Genomic DNA, 16,192 nt, shown 5'->3' on the forward strand with positions numbered 1-16,192 from the left:
AAAACCTATGATAGGGCTTGTCTGGCAGTGACACTCCCTGAAAAAATACAGAACTTTACAGTTAGAATACAGAACAAAATACAAACAGAACCACCCCTCCCCACCCCCCTCACCTCCTCAGTGTGTCAGTGTACTCTTTTGTAACATGACCTTTTTCTGCTGCACCTATGGAGTAAATCACTGCTGAAGATAAACAATTGAGTATGCACATTAGAACAACAGGACAATTGTGGCTAATGAGTTTAGGCATATATCAAAGTTAGGGAGACTTTATCTTTAGAGGGCCTCTGCGTAGACTATACTGTCTATAATACATGTTTGTGTCAAAGTGTGCTGAACACATCTTCCTCTGCAGATGGTGGGAAACACCGAGAGTGAGAAAGTCTCTGCAAGTGCTACTTACAAAAATAATCTAAAGCCTGCAGCACTTTTCGTCAGTTTGATGACTGGGAAACGCAAATACATACAAACTTGTGGCATGGACTATTAGACAAAGAACATGACTTCTCTGGTGCTTTGACTATCTCCAGAAAAGGTAGATTGCAAGCCTCCGCCAGTTGAGGTACGACTTCAGTGACTGAGACAGCGTCCGTTCTTCCTGTGTTAACTGACATCCCGGGTGGCTTTGCAATCATGAGTAAACCATCTGCAGATATCAATTTATAAATCAAAAACATTTAGGTAAAACAATTAAGAAAGTATATTAATACATATATCAAGGGGACATTAAATGGCAGTCTCCAAACTGGAATGCCTGCCTCATACTTCTCTGAACACTTATCGAAATGAGAAGACTTGCTATCTAAGCTAGTATTTGTATCCGATCATCTCATGGATAGTGTTTAAAATGATTTACTGAAACTTTGGATTCACTAAACTAATACTTTGATATACCCTCTCATTATACTTCTGATGCAGTCTACAGTGTACTACAAGTACAAGCTGAACACTAGCAGTCTCAGGCATGTCTATATGATTTGTATTTTACCATTACATCAAATACAGTGTAAACTAAAATAAAATTTTGTATCGAAGATCGAAAAGCTACATATCGTAAAGTGAACTGACTACCATCGATGTTAAAAGATGGTCAGGTTCTAAATGAACTGAATGATTTGTTTTCTGCCAAACTTGTTGGTTAAGAGAAAAGCGTTTGTATCCTAGTTGGGCCTGTGCCATTCTTGTAACAATGTTAAAATTCACTTTTTTATTTCTTTCCAATATTTGTAAATATATTCCAAATATTATACTGTGTATAAATTTGTGTAACCTTAAATGCTTTGTACAGTGACATTGTCAACAAAACCAATAAAAAGTAATGGGAAGGTAAGGAAACAGATGTGAAACCTTTATGAGAACAAATGTTTGACTTTAAGATCTTTAACAACTCTTCTTTATTCTCAGGTGATTTAGTGTTGGACTGGTCAACATGGATAAGAGATTCTCGCTGAACTTGTTTCGACTTTGATGAATACCTTGCAGTGTGAATCTTCCTTGCAAATCTAATCTCAGACTTCTGCCATGATTCCTCCAGTTGGACATGCAGTAATCTGCTGCAGCATTGACCCAGCCTCACACTTATTTCAGGTTGTCTACAGGAAAATAAGAAAATGAAACATATTCTATGATTACTGCAGTTCCTGAATGATGATGATGTACAAGCAACAACAAGACAAAACAAAAGCACAAATGACTTTAAGGTACGATAGCTACTTCTGAGTACATCTCAAAGAAGCTTAAAAACAATTATCTTGTCAGATTTCTTGGATCTTTGAGATGAACACCCTACGGTACAGCAGTCACCTTCAAAGTCCATAATTAAGATGACCATGACGTAAGAATTACGTATTACAATTTAATTACGAATTAAGAGATACTATGGGACCTTATCAAATTATTGGTCACTCAGAAAACATGTACAATACTATGTTATCGACAAAGGTCTCAAATATGATATAATTTATATTATTTATCATTTGCTTGTAGTTAAAAAGAATAGTATGTAGGCCTACAGAGGCAATTTTTTAATGGTAGTACTGTGGACAGAGATAACCATATTGTCCATCTTGATGAGATAACCATATTGTCCATCTTGATGACGAAACTCATCTGCGTTAGGCTTGCTATTTTGTTCATGTTAACAAAAGCTTCAATACACGTAACGAATATTTGTATACTGTACGTCTATTAAGAGCTTATTTTTCTAGTCTTTGGAGATGTTACTTGTAAAGGAAATTGATTAAATGTATGGCTCAGCTACATCTTGTAGTTCAGGACTACATACAGTAGTACATTAATGTACCTATCAAATGAGTGAAATAGGCGATTTGTTACTGTCTGACATTATATGATAGGGATGATCTGATTGTTTGATTTAAAATATTAGAAAGGTGTGGTGTGCATTCATAATTAGGACAGCCTGCAAAATGTCAATTTGTACAAAAAGTCTAATTATTCATTAAGTGTTAAGATAAAAATTCTATTACAGTAATCTTTCTTTAATCAATCGTAAGTTGTTGATATGTAAATGAATCAGTGTAGGTGAGAATGGAATGCTCAAAATTCCAGATAAATGCGATAAGAACCTTTTCACTGGATTGGATACTGAAAAAGTCAAGGAACTGCTTTCTATCAAACTAATAGAGTAATGTCATAACCCCAAACTTTAAAGCAAAACCCTTCACAGAGTTTGGCTATGGCATCTGTATAGTAATACACAGAGATATAGAAAAAATATAAGTATCATGCTGTTGTGGATACACCGTCGGTTCTTTTATGCATAGGAAAAATCAATACCAGGAGAAATGCTACAATTTAAGTTCAATGTATCAGATTTATGTGGCTACACCGCGCCAGGTCAGTTAAATTTTTTCCATTCCTTTTTGAACAACCATTTATAGAAAAGTTCAATACAAATAGAAATGCCAGAACCAAAGTTCAATGTATTATTCAGATGTATGATCCTAACATTGGTTGGGCTGATAAGGGATATAGCCAACCTTGTCCTAATCTACAATGTATTAATATACTAGGCTAAATGCCTAGGCTACTCAGGCTAGTAACCTGTCAAGGTACCTGTCGTTGCCAATTTGTTGACAAACACCACCTAGCCAAGGCCCTAGGCCATATCGCAATCTTAATAAAGACTATTTTCATTCAAGCACTTAGCAGAGGTGTCACATCCATTAAGTACGTTGTCGGAATAGCATTTAACAAGCTCGGTCTAACGTTGTTAATGAATTCTAACACAGCCTTTGTTACGAACGGGGTAGGCCTATATATACTGTAGTAGGCCTAGGCCTGTAGTAGGCTTAGTAGGCTAGGCCTAGTATTACTATTAGTAGTCACAATCATGATATTGATAAAGCATTTCGCAAAACTAGATAATACTAACATAACCTATACGACAAAAAAAAAACGTGACTGAAGAAACTGAAGATTCAGCTCCCGGGATTTAATATTTTTTATCAAACTTGTACATTTATGTTGAGTTTTCATTACAGGTTAATCGATCGTTTGTTTTGATTTCCAATGTGAAATGAAGACAAGAAGTAGACTAGCACTTACATCACAGCTTACACTGTAAGCAGCGTGAAGTCATCGAGTTTAATAAATCGCCCAATTGACATGAATCCTCCAGATTTATTAAACTCGTTGGCATGAAGCAACGAGGTAAATGAATCTGGAGGATTCATGTCAATTGGGTGCGCGCGTACCATGTATGGAGGGTCATGTGATGTGTTCCAGGGTGGTACTATACTGATATTTCTCTGTAGCAGTTCGAGAACAATGTTAGTGACTTCGTGAAAGATTGGTCGGTTCGGACATGAGAACTAACGGCATAAGAAGGTACTGGTACTTCAGGCCTACGAAATAGTGCTAATATGCTAACGTTCAACCTTATTCTCTTGAATGAAGGCAGACTTTCTACATAATCTTACTTATTAATACGGCTCTAGGGGCAAGCTTTGTCTCATATGGCCTAACGTTATTACTACACGCTATAAGTGAATGTAGAAATGGGAAATGTGGGGGAATGTTTAGTTCAGTGCAACCACGGAATTCTCCATGGAACAGAGCCTAATGCTGCTCGACGGGAATATAGCTATCACGTTAGGCTACAAGCACGGTTATTGCTAGGTAACGGGTGTCGTCTGCTGCTCTAAGCAGGCAAACACATTTACGTACTAGTTGGGTGAAATCATCATGCGTAATAGGGAGAGTAGTATATTAGTACCCCCCTGGAACACATCACATGACCCTCCATACATGGTACGCGCGTACGCCCGTATTTACTGTGTGATAGTTCCTCCAGATTCATTTACCTCGTTGGCATGAAGTTCTATGGGTGGCATACTCCTAGTATAAGAGTCTAAATCAATCCGCCAGAGAGTTCTCACGTCTCAGGAAAAGTGCCAAAAATGCCGCGCCAGAAGGAGAACATCCTTTCAGTTTGAAATGTTATCAATCAGCATCTGTTTTTCTTTTGTTGGCTTAGATGTTGGAGAGCATGAATGAATTAGTACATATGGTGCAAAAATGGGTCAATTGAGGCAAATTTTAGAACACTTGCGGTCTCCAGGAGAAGCGTACGAAAATTGTTTACTGCTATAAAGTATAAGTAAAAGAGGTTTGTTTACAAATTACAAAAACTTCAGGATCTCATAGCAAAACAAATGTACGTGGTCGTAATACGCAAAATTGATGGTGCCATGAAGAGTCAACTTGTCAGCTATCCAGTGATGGGAGGCTACATTACTTTGAGGATGTAATAAGTCAGTCAATGCTGCATTTAAAGGGGGTGGGGGGGTAGCTGTAAACAAGATGCGATTTATCGGTACCATACCACAAGTAGATACGTAGTACACATCCGCTGGAAAGGTTAACCATTGTCGGAAAAAAGAACTAAATGACCTAATGTAATGCTTGTTTTAGCATATTATCAGTTACCATCACTGTTGTTCTGTCTTGAGGGGGAAATAGCATAGTTTAAAGCACAGATGTGAAAATAAGGAAGACTGGTGCAAAGATTACCGTAGAAACTGATATAACCTAATTAGTCCACTTTTTGTCTTAAGGTCAAGGAACAGCATAGCAAATTTGTTTACTGGTGAGTATTTGCCTAGGATGGTGTATAAAGTGACAAAAAATCCGGACACTAGTTTGTAAAAACGAAAAAATCCGGACACTAGTTTGTAAAAACGAAAAAACCTTATATGGAAAACTAAAGGTGGCATGAATAGCCAACGTGTAAGTCGTCCAGAGGAGTAGCCTTTTTCTTGTAGGAATTACTACTAGGTCAGATCACATAAGTTTTACAATCAACGCCGTTTATTTATATACACGGCTCTGGAGTTAACAGGTGGAATACATGTACGTTTATGTAACCATCTCCACATGACGATATTCTTCTACAATCACGATTTAAGAGTACTACCCTAGTACCGTATACGTAATTAAGTAGTCTGTCGGGGAAATGGCGTGCACAATGATGATAGTTCTTTCCATAGGTTTATACGTTTGTGCTAATGTGAAACATGATAAGGAGACTGAATGTCACTACATCAGGTTTTTAGAAATATCAGAAAAATGAGGAGGTTATTCTGAGAAAGCAGTGGTTACCCAGTCACTTTGCTAAACTTGTTTATAAGGGTGAAAATCAGTGACGGTTATGTAATGGAAACACCTAGTCATGCATAGGTTAGCTTTCTTCTGAAGCCCATCTGCTATCATCTTGTTGAGGATGTACAGCCTATACAGTTCGCGAAAATGTTTGCTGCGGAATAAAGCGAACAACCATTCTTCTTCTGCCCTCATTGATAATTCGGCAAAATGAGGGAACACGAGTATGGCAAGCCATGTGGGACAAACACTGCATAATATATCCGCGTATTAATTCGAATATATACGCGTATTAATTCGAATATACATGTGTTGTAGCCTACATGTGTAAAGTTTCGCTTTTTGAAGCGATCTCGCGAGCCCGCCAAAACATTTATCGTTGGTATATGTACACAGCAAGAGCGGAAATGTTTTTTCGTGTATATTCTAATTAATCCGTGCATATATTGGATTTAATCCCCATATGTATTTTATTTAATACGTGTATATATTCGAATTAATACGTGTATATATTCGAATTAATACGTGTATATATTCGAATTAATACGTGTATATATTCGAATTAATACGTGTATATATTCGAATTAATACGCGGATATATTTGAGCCATATGATTGGCTAATAATATATACGCGTATATATTCTAATTAATACGCGTATAAATTCCAATTAATACGCGGATATATTATGCAGTGTTTGTCCCACATGGCTTGCCATAAACGCCAAGTCTTTAAACGGGCATCGTCACGGTATTTCTGAACCACAGACAATTATTTAAGGTCAAACATAATTACTTGGTAAACAAACTTCACACAAAGACAAATTGTGCAAACAAATTTGAGTGAAAAGCTTATTGCTACCACGAGCATGGAACGCCGAGATTCCTCCATCAGGGGGTAGGAAGCTTTCAAAAAGTGGAGGGGGGCACAACATCAGAGGGACACGTTCTTGTCAAAGCCTATTCTGCTAATCAAGGGCATAGGAACCGGGGGGATGGGGGCGCCAGCCTCCCAGTAAAAAATATGGGGGGGGGGGGGCGGAAGTATCATTCCGCCCCCCCCCCCGCTTCGCAAGTCAGAAAACACCTTTTTCAATGCCAAATGAGAAAAAATCTCATTTGGAGCACCAAATTGCATCTAAGGCCAGGTGAAAATGCAAAATTATTTACAAAATGGAGTGGGTGTTGAAGTGTGCTATATTGCACCAAATTGCATCTTTGGCCACCTGGAAATGCAAAAAAATTCCCCTCCCCTTAGACCCCTCCCCCAGGCCGGCCATCGGTCTTCAGCCCCCCCCCCCCCCACTCAAAAGTACCTTCCTATGCCTCTGCTGCTAATTGCATATTTTATAACTTTGGAACGTTAGAAGCCTCGTGATGGGGAAGCAAAAGTTAGAGGTTAAAGTACAATTAATGTGTCAACTTTTGTTGTAACTTTACACAAATACGTATGAAGTGCTCAAAACTGCACAAGGACCCCCACCCCCCCCCCCCCCCCAAAATTGTTAATGTGATATGATATCAGACTATACGGAGGATAGAGGGCGCATTTGCCAAACAACTCTCCCTTTCTATGCAAACAAAAAAGTCTGTGACTGCAGATGTACTTGTACCAGGATCTCCGACATCACATCTCTGACATTACTCTTTCGTTCTCAGGTTTGTATATATCACCATACTTTCTGATATGTTGATAGAGGCAAAGTAATAGATGACGAATATCGTAGGGTGCATAAATTATGCATCTTGTGTAATATTGATTTGATTAGAGCACGGAACGATCCATTTCGATTTCATTCGTAAATTTCTTTGTAGCCGAAGCCTTATGTTAAGTCATGACTGTGTTAGGTTGTCGTGTTTGTCACGTTCCAAGCGAACAAGTTACGAGAAAAAGGACGTAAGAATCATCCAAACGTGACGGTTGTTTAGTCACTTGGGACAATGATAGACAATGCATCATGCATGTTCCTAAGTGATTACTATCCCTTTATTATAAGCATTCATGTATACATGTTCATGATTAACTATTTTATTCGAGTAATTATAAGGTAACTGCTTACCAGGAAGTAGAGAGGGCGTATGCAATTAGGCTAGTAAACGCAAGAGTCGGCTATATAAACGTTCATACATATTGCGTGACAAAGGTATCACGTGACCGATAGACATGGGGATTACCCTTTGAGCTGAATCATGTCATTCAGGGGTTACCAGAACAATTATTATTTGTACTAGATAAGTAACATTCAGGGATCTTCTCAACAAATAATGCTAGACCTATTTTCTGAAACTGTTATAGTTCTGTGAACATTTCATTGCGGCTATTATATTGAAGTTGCTTTGTTATTACTTGTAAGGAAAACAAAGTTTGTGACTGTAATGGGATCTCTGAAATAACTTCTCAGACAGTACTTAGATCTCTCATGATAGTTTTTCTCCCAGTCAAATGGGGGGGGGGGGGGAGGAGGATATAGTAGGTATGTTAGAATTCTCTTGACACATGTAAATAAAGGAAGGAATTAACAAACAAAGAAATAGAAGAGCAGATACCCGCACAAAATATGAAAATACCAGAACAGGAATAACATATCAGATCCAATGGAGAACAGAAGAGTAAAAGTATAACAGATCAAATAAATAGAACTAAAGACTCTATAAATGATAAAAACAAGTTAATTTAACATTAATTCTCTCAAAACGATTGAGAATGGTAAGAAAACTGGTGTGCACATATTCTGATTTAAATCGATTTGGTATTTGAAGAAAAAAAGATACTTTCAATCTTTTTCAATGTGTTCTTGTCTGAGATGTTAAACGAGAGCAAAGGATGTGATTGTGTCATTGTATCCTCTTTATAAATTTGGTAAGTTGTCCACATAAACTTGTCAATATGTTTTCATTTTGTAGTTATTATGTCTTTACCACATACATAGCAAATTGCCTCATTGAGGACTAATATGTTAACTAGATAATACATGCCATTATGTAGGATGTAGTCGGTATTACTCATTAAAACCATAGTTTTTAATTGTTTGTGAATATTAGTATAGGCAGATGTTTCTGACAATTGTAATCGTAATTATTGTTTGTCCTTCTGTTTTTCTTTTTCTATCTTATCTGTATAATGAATTATGTGAAAATATACTTAAGTCTGATATGTTTGTATGTATGGGTGTGCGTGTGTGTGTGCGTTTGTGACGCCCAGCATGTAAACACAATATCTCGAGAAAGGAATGTTGGACCAACTTCATGTTTGGTATGTAGATGTACCACATTGAGTACAAGGAGCCTATTGTTTTTTTTTGTGGAGGTCACTTGGGGTCACCAGGGGTCAAATTGTGGAAACCTTGTAAACACGATATCTCAAGAAAGGAAGCTTAAGAAAGCCTCATGTTTAGTGTGTAGAAGTACCATATTGAGTACAGGAAGCCTATTGTATTTGTGTGGAGGTTAAAAGGTCATTTAGGGTCACTAGGGGTCAAATTGTGAAAACCTTGTTAACAAGATATCTCAAGAAAGAAATGTTGGACCAATGTCATGTTTGGTATGTAGATTTACCACATTGAGTACAAGAAGCATATTGTTGTCTGTAGAGGTCAAAGGTCATTTCGGGTCACCAGGGGTCAAATTGTGAAAACCTTGTAAACATGGTATCTCAAGAAGGGAATGTTGGACCAACTTTATGTGTAGTGTGTAGATGTACCACATTGAGTACAAGTAGCCATTTTCTGTGGAGGTCGAATGTCATTTGGGGTCACTAGGGGTCAAATTGTGAAAACCTTGTAAACATGATAGCTCACAAAAGGAAACTAAGGCAAACCCCATATTTAGTGTGTAGACTTACCACACTGAGTACAGGAAGCCTAATGTTTTTGGTGTAGGTCAAAGTACATTTGGGGACAACAGGTCAAATTGTATATATTTGGTTTGTAGATGTACCATATTAAATTTAAGGAGACTATTATTGCTTTTGGTGGAGGTCAAAGGTCTTTGAAGTCAGCAAATGCCAAACATTTACCTCACTCCCCTCTTACCTGTCTCTCCACACTAACACATCTGCTTAAACATAATATCGTAAGGGAAGCTTGGACTGATCGCATATTTGGTATGTTATTGTACCACGGCATTGAGTACAAGAAGGTCAATGGTCATTTGAGTTCACCAGGGGTCAGATTGTGAAACCATGTTTTACACAATATTTCAACAAGGACTGATGTCATATTTATTATGTTGACGTATCTATCACATTAGGTACAAGAAGCTTGTTGCTGAGGTCAATGGTCATTTCAGGACAGCCTGTGTCATTGTGAATTTATTGTTTGTAACATCGCACTGCTTTTCACTGTACTACTAATATCAAGTATGTTGTACACCCTCACTAAACATTACGTCAGATTCATGCAGTAAATAGGTGAATGTTACATCATCGAAACCATTATGCATATGGTTATTAGTTAAGGTTCAGAAAGATTTAGCGCCTTCTTGCATTACTGTGCCAAACTACTTAGCCACTCATTACTTGATAAACAATTTAAAATTTGAGAAATAGGACAGTTTCAAACTGTACGTTTTAAACTCCTTTAATTGATAGGGCTTTAATTGATGGGATTGTTTATTCTGGGTGTTGTACCTCAAACTTTACTTTAATTCATTCATCAACTTTAGATTTATTATAGTATAAACCATTTTAACCTTTATTACTCTTTGACTAAAACTTACTTATAAGTATATATGTACTATTCTGTATTTTATACTGGATTTATAATACATTTAAAACTTGAAAAAAATTGAAACTTGACCAAACTGATCTTCAAAAAGTAAGTGAAGTAGAAAAGATAAGTACGACCCAAAATTTACATGTGAACAATTTAATGCAAATTAAATTGGTTGCAAAGTTTTGGTGACCAGATATTTTAATACTGTACCCACCAGTAAGTATAAAGTCTCTGTGTGTTGTGGATATTTGTAAATATGTTGATTTCGCTGTTGGAATATTAATTGCTAGGATATGTAACCTAAGCTGTAGGGATTAAAATCAAATTATTTCTCCTTCGTTGTTTCATTACTTTATCTTATTACAAATGATAATATCATGGAAAGGTGCAATATTGCGTGAGCTATTATACACGTAGCCTTACATGTGTTGTAGTTAGTACCTTTACAATAAACAACAAGAGGGCAATCCATGGAGCTGCAGATCTCATCTTCTCCATGATGGAAGTGATTGTTGGGTTACTACTGAATGCATCTGGTTGCCATCTTTGTTTTAATAGACTGGAATGCAGTGGATGGAATGCAATGGATGGGGTCATAGGTCATTTGTGGTCAAGGGAGGTGAAAGTCTTAAAACTATTGAAACACAATAGCTTCAAAAGCACTCGGATGAACTGCATTCTTTGCATGTTGATGTAACTAAGCAAGTAGTACAGTCTTATTTGCGATTACCAGAAGTCACCTTTTGAAAACCTTGTAAACATGATAGCAAATTAAAGCTTGGGTTAACTTCATACCTTGTATTTGAAGCCACCTTATAACATGCACTCATATATGAGTGCATGTTTTTTGTGAAGGTTAATGATCACTTGAGGTCAACATAGGTCAAAGATTTGAAAACCTTGTTAAAACGGTTAAACTCCAAAAGTAAAAACTTGAATGTATTTCATAACTCAACATGTGGATCCCCTTTATTGACTTTCAGAACCGAAGGGTTTTCTGCAGAGGTCAAAGTCTGAAAACCTTACAAACAAAATGACTCCGAAACTAAATTTTCGATGAACTTGGTATTTGGCTCCACCTTAAAAATCTTACGTTGTTTTTTGTGGAGGTCACAGGTTATTTGAGGTCAGCAGAGATCAAAGTATAAAAGCAATAATATCAAAATTTTTGATGAATTTCTCATGTGGTATGTACATCTTATAGAGTATAAGAGCTCCAAATACTAACAGCTGGGCTATGTAAGTCAGTTGTGTGTTGGTACAATGATTAGTCAACTTAAAGGCATTGAAGACTCGCCCCAAACCGTGTGACAACCTCCGAAAAAGTTAACTTACCGTTGCTTGCAAGTGAAGTTTTTTTTCTTGTCGCTACAAAATGCAGACAGTAATGAAACGTGATACCTTGTTACCTTTATCTGGACCTGAGATGTCCATCACTGCTATGTATGCTGTGTTGTGGGTATTGACCGTAACTGCATGTATTGACTGTACACTAGTGTCTAATTACCAACGGTAGCAAGCTGTGTGTGTATTTTCTGGGATCAATGGTGATGTCTATTGACACTTCTGTTTCACCTCATTCGAAACTAGGTCAGATTACCGGCATCAGATCTCGTTTCTTTGTGCGCAAGTCTTCACTCCCTTTAATCAGGTTTAAACTTTAAGCCTGATTTAATTGAGTGACAACTTTTATACATTAAAACAGAATATTAACCTACTGCAGTTACTACTGCTACTCCCTTCATGTAGAACCACAACGATTACACCTATTGAAGTGTGATTTAAGTGCTTGGTCCAGAACTGAGATCAGAGAGATTAATAATATGGTTTGCATGTGCATCCATATTAAGAGTTGTATCAAGATAAACTTCAAGTTTTGACTGTCTGATACGGATTTAATCGAAACTCCTTCCGCCCTCAACAATACATCGGAAAAAATTCAGATTATGATTATGATTACTTCAATATTGTCACCATTCAGTTTAAGTGTATTGCATGTCATCTACTATTTAATATCAACAAAGCAATATTCAATATTCTCCAAAACAAATCTACTAGCAGAGACATTAATTAACAGGCTTGAATAAAAGGTAAATTTTTGTGTCATCCGTATAGAAATGGTAATTCAAGTTGTGACTATGTACGATTGTGTACATAGTGAATAACTAGAGCCAAAGCACGGACCCCTGTGGAATGCCAAACTCTAGAGGTAATGGTTCCGAAAGTTCGATATTAAAGCAAACTGTTTGAAATCGGTTGGACAGATATTGACTCAAACTACTTCAATGAAGATAAATCATAATTTTCTAAACTCTTCTCTTTCCTTTCCTGAACTCTTTCACAGATTGTGACGTAACTGAGTTCATTTTTTCAAGTGAAAGTAAACAACCTTCATCTACATGGCTACCTGGAGCCCTTTCATGGAGGGCCTGACAGAAAACTTCTTCAAGTGCCCTGTTTGTTTGGATCAATTTAATGACCCGCAACAGTTACCATGTCTTCATCGATACTGTAACGATTGCTTGAGAAAAGTGGTTCAAGTCAGCCATGATGGGACAATTAAATGTCCACTTTGTAAACAGCGATGTTGTATACCAAAGGATGGATTGGACTGCTTTAAGACTGATTTTCATATGAAGAGTATGCTCGAGTTCATAGAATTGCATAAATCATTTGAAAAGAAAGATTTGAAGCAGTGTGTGAGCTGTTTAAAGGATGTGGTATGTTCCGCTTACTGTTTTAAATGTAGAGATTTTTTATGCAACGAATGTTACAAGGTTCATATCAGTAGTAAAATATTTACTGATCACCAACCAAGCACTCTGAAATTGGAAAATATGGCAGCTAAGAACCTGACCATGGAGGAAATAGCTGCAATGACGGAAGATCCCAGGTGCCGTTTTCATATAAAAGAACCAGCCAAATTGTGCTGTGGTACATGCCAAAATGAACCGGTTTGTTTAGTTTGCACTCACGGTAAGCACAAAGGTCACAATCTCATAGATGTGAATGACCTAGCCCGGAAAGAAAGGACATTACTGAATCGGAACCTCGAGGAACTAAGCAAGCACAAGACTAAACTATACGCGTTACCCGAGAAGGTTCAAATGGCGCTAGTAAAATTGAATGAAAATGTTACAAAAAAGACAGAGTTGTTGACAATTCAACACGAGGAACAGGCAAAGATGATAAAGGATAAACTTGCCGAATGTAACGATGAACGTGAACAAGGAGTTGCTGACATAGAAAATAGAAGAGGATGTGAAAAACGTGAAATAACTGTTAAACATGAAGAGGAAATGAACCGCTTGATCATGAAACATCAAGAAAATATGAAAAGTACCGATGTCAAATATGACCAGGAATTGGAAGAATTTAAGGAAATTCGTCAAGAAATTGAGGGTGAATTCTTTAAAAAACTCTGGGAGTTAGATAGTAATTTCAAGACCTTGACAACAGCTAAAGATCTTCTTACAAGTCAAAACAAAAACGAATGTGAAGAAATACTGAATAATTGTAAGCAACTTATTAAACGGTTCGAAAACTTATCAGCAACGTCTTCTTCCATTCTTGCATGTAATGACGATTGGACAGACGCACAGTGTTTCCCCGACATAAGAGCAGCCAGTGAACGTATGCTCGAAGACATGAAACAAGAATATCCAGAGTTAGAATCTTTATCTGATTTTGTCATCAGTGATATAACAAAAGTTATATATGATAAAGTTGTAATTACAGAAAGCGCAGAGTCTGTTGTTGATGTTCCGGGGATCAAAGCTAAAGGTTACAGGATCACCGGTGTGACAAGTAGTAGCAATGGTAATATCGTTATGATTGGTAGTGTATCAAAAGAGAAATCACACATCACTGTCATTAACATGCAAGGAGAAATATTAAATCAGAATGTCTTAAATAGAAATAAGAGATTTGGGCCTCGGGCATCTCGTTACTGTTGTAATTTGCCAGGGTCTAATGTCATTACAGTTTGCGTACCGGATGAAATCGGTATTTATAATATTTCTGACTATTCTTACCAAAAGAAGAACATCAGTGATATGGTTAAGACGTGGCCAGATGGTAGGTATGTGCGTTCTGTTACCACGAATCCCGCCAAGAATCAAATCATTGTTGGTACTAACAGCAGAGAAGTGTATGTATTTGATTATCAGCTGAATTACAGTCACACGATAGTACTACCTGATGAAATCAAGGGATCATATGATATCACTCACCACGACGGTAATCTCCTGATCTGTGACTATGGGGGTGGGACCTCATATGCAGTTACCATAGTGACATCAGGGAGTAAGGTGGTGTATACATTCACCAAACCAAAACTAAGTGGAGCTGACTTAAGACCATACAATGTGTGCATAGGCAAGGGAGGGTTCATCTACATGTTATGGGAAGATAATAAGCAGCTGAACACTGTGCTAACACAATACAGTCGAGATGGTCAGCAATTACTAACAACAATTTCAGTTGATGACGACGCACGGTGCTTTACCACATCCGTAATAGATGGTGAGGAGAAGCTCATGATAGCCACCACAAGGTTTGGGAAGATGTATATGTACGGACTAGTACCTGCATAGCGCTACATAGAAATTACATATTAAAACAAACTGATATCGCGAGTTACGATGCACAGATTCGGTTGTTATCGTTGCTGTAATTGTTTGACTGGAGTTTTACACATAGGGATTAATTTACGTTAATATCAGTATGTTCATTCTTTATGAATAAATACTTTTTCTACAGCCTAGCACATTTTCTAGACAAGGTTGGCATACTACTCCTTGGGTATAAGCAATATGCTTTGTGATTCATATATCATTACAGATAGTTCTGTATTTCGGCTCTTTCTTTCCGTCTTTCTCAAATACCAAGTTACCAGTTTAAAAACTTCTTAGTTTAAAGTTAAGACAGAAAAGGTAACCTATGTTTATAGCCGTTGGATCACATCAATAATGTTGAAGTGAACCTTACATTAGTTTGCACTAATTTAAAGAACATGAACATATTAAAGAAAGGATTAGAAAGCTATCATGCTTCTTATGTAACCACTGTCTATGTGACATTATGTAACAAACGGAAGCTCTAGTGTATATGCAGTGTCATAATCAGAGGAGGGGTGGAGTGAAGTTCCACACCACCCCACATTAGAAAGAGGAGTAGAAACATGTTTTGGCCCCTTACACTTTTCTAAACGTTTATGCACTTCACTGCATTGCAGGAGCATTCAAATGGATCACTTGAAGCAGTCAAATTAGCCTTACTTGAAACGTTACAAAACTGCTGAAAAAATTATAAATCTCGTAATACGTTCATTCAAGATGATTTTTTAAAATCAAGTAACTAACAAACATACGCTTATTGGTGGGGGTTGGTAAGGATACATAGGAGAAGGCAGTTGGGACAGGGGATAAGAATATTTTATAAAACCATATAAATCTACCACAAAGATGTCTTTTGCAAACTCAGATTGCCCAGAAATGACACGTTTCGAGCAGACGTGGTTGTTTTCTCCAATTTGGCAACTTTTGCCTGCGATCTGTTCTCCTTATTGTATTGTATTCTTGTGAATACATTAAATGTTTGAACTGGAAATGTTCATGTTCTGGTGAACGCGAAGTGCGACGGGCAGATAGCAGGCGGGTTTTCATACCCTGCCGCATAAACATTTATTTTATGGAGTTCAGATAGTTTATGGGTAAAATTTTATGTTAGGTGATTACCGCGATGATAGACTTTATAGAGTAAATAGCCGTGGTCAGTCGATTAGGTACCATTCGTATTGCATTGTTACGTTTACTGATTTCACAGTAATATGTCATAATTCCATATCTTTATTGAGAGA

The 16,192-nt window shown here is 37.2% G+C and overlaps 2 protein-coding genes across 10 annotated transcripts in view; one reads left to right on the forward strand and one right to left on the reverse strand.

Moving 5' to 3' along the window:
• The window catches only part of LOC139961848 (uncharacterized), a 62,954-nt gene extending 59,859 nt beyond the window's left edge, over positions 1-3,095 (reverse strand). Inside the window, exons 1-3 of the mRNA XM_071961425.1 lie at positions 3,076-3,095; positions 1,348-1,592; positions 468-646 (exon numbers count right to left, since the gene is read on the reverse strand). Coding sequence (XP_071817526.1) covers positions 468-635 — 168 coding nt within the window. The 5' untranslated portion in view covers positions 636-646; positions 1,348-1,592; positions 3,076-3,095. The remainder of the gene's footprint in view (positions 1-467; positions 647-1,347; positions 1,593-3,075) is intronic.
• Positions 1-16,192, forward strand: part of LOC139961837 (uncharacterized) — a 249,171-nt gene that overhangs the window by 155,919 nt on the left and 77,060 nt on the right. For 5 of the 9 annotated variants that reach the window (XM_071961404.1, XM_071961400.1, XM_071961401.1 and 2 more), the window contains one exon: positions 12,677-13,320. Coding sequence is in view for 3 of the 9 variants with exons in the window: in XM_071961394.1 (XP_071817495.1) it covers positions 12,732-14,927 (2,196 nt within the window). In the remaining 6 variants the exon portion in view is untranslated. Of the gene's footprint in view, positions 1-7,216; positions 7,280-7,610; positions 11,026-12,676; positions 16,052-16,192 lie in introns of those variants that run through there. The other 4 variants (XM_071961395.1, XM_071961396.1, XM_071961394.1 and 1 more) reach the window with 4 other exon arrangements.

Source organism: Apostichopus japonicus, chromosome 20, assembly GCF_037975245.1.
Source record: "Apostichopus japonicus isolate 1M-3 chromosome 20, ASM3797524v1, whole genome shotgun sequence".
In the NCBI taxonomy this organism is placed as follows: domain Eukaryota; kingdom Metazoa; phylum Echinodermata; class Holothuroidea; order Aspidochirotida; family Stichopodidae; genus Apostichopus; species Apostichopus japonicus.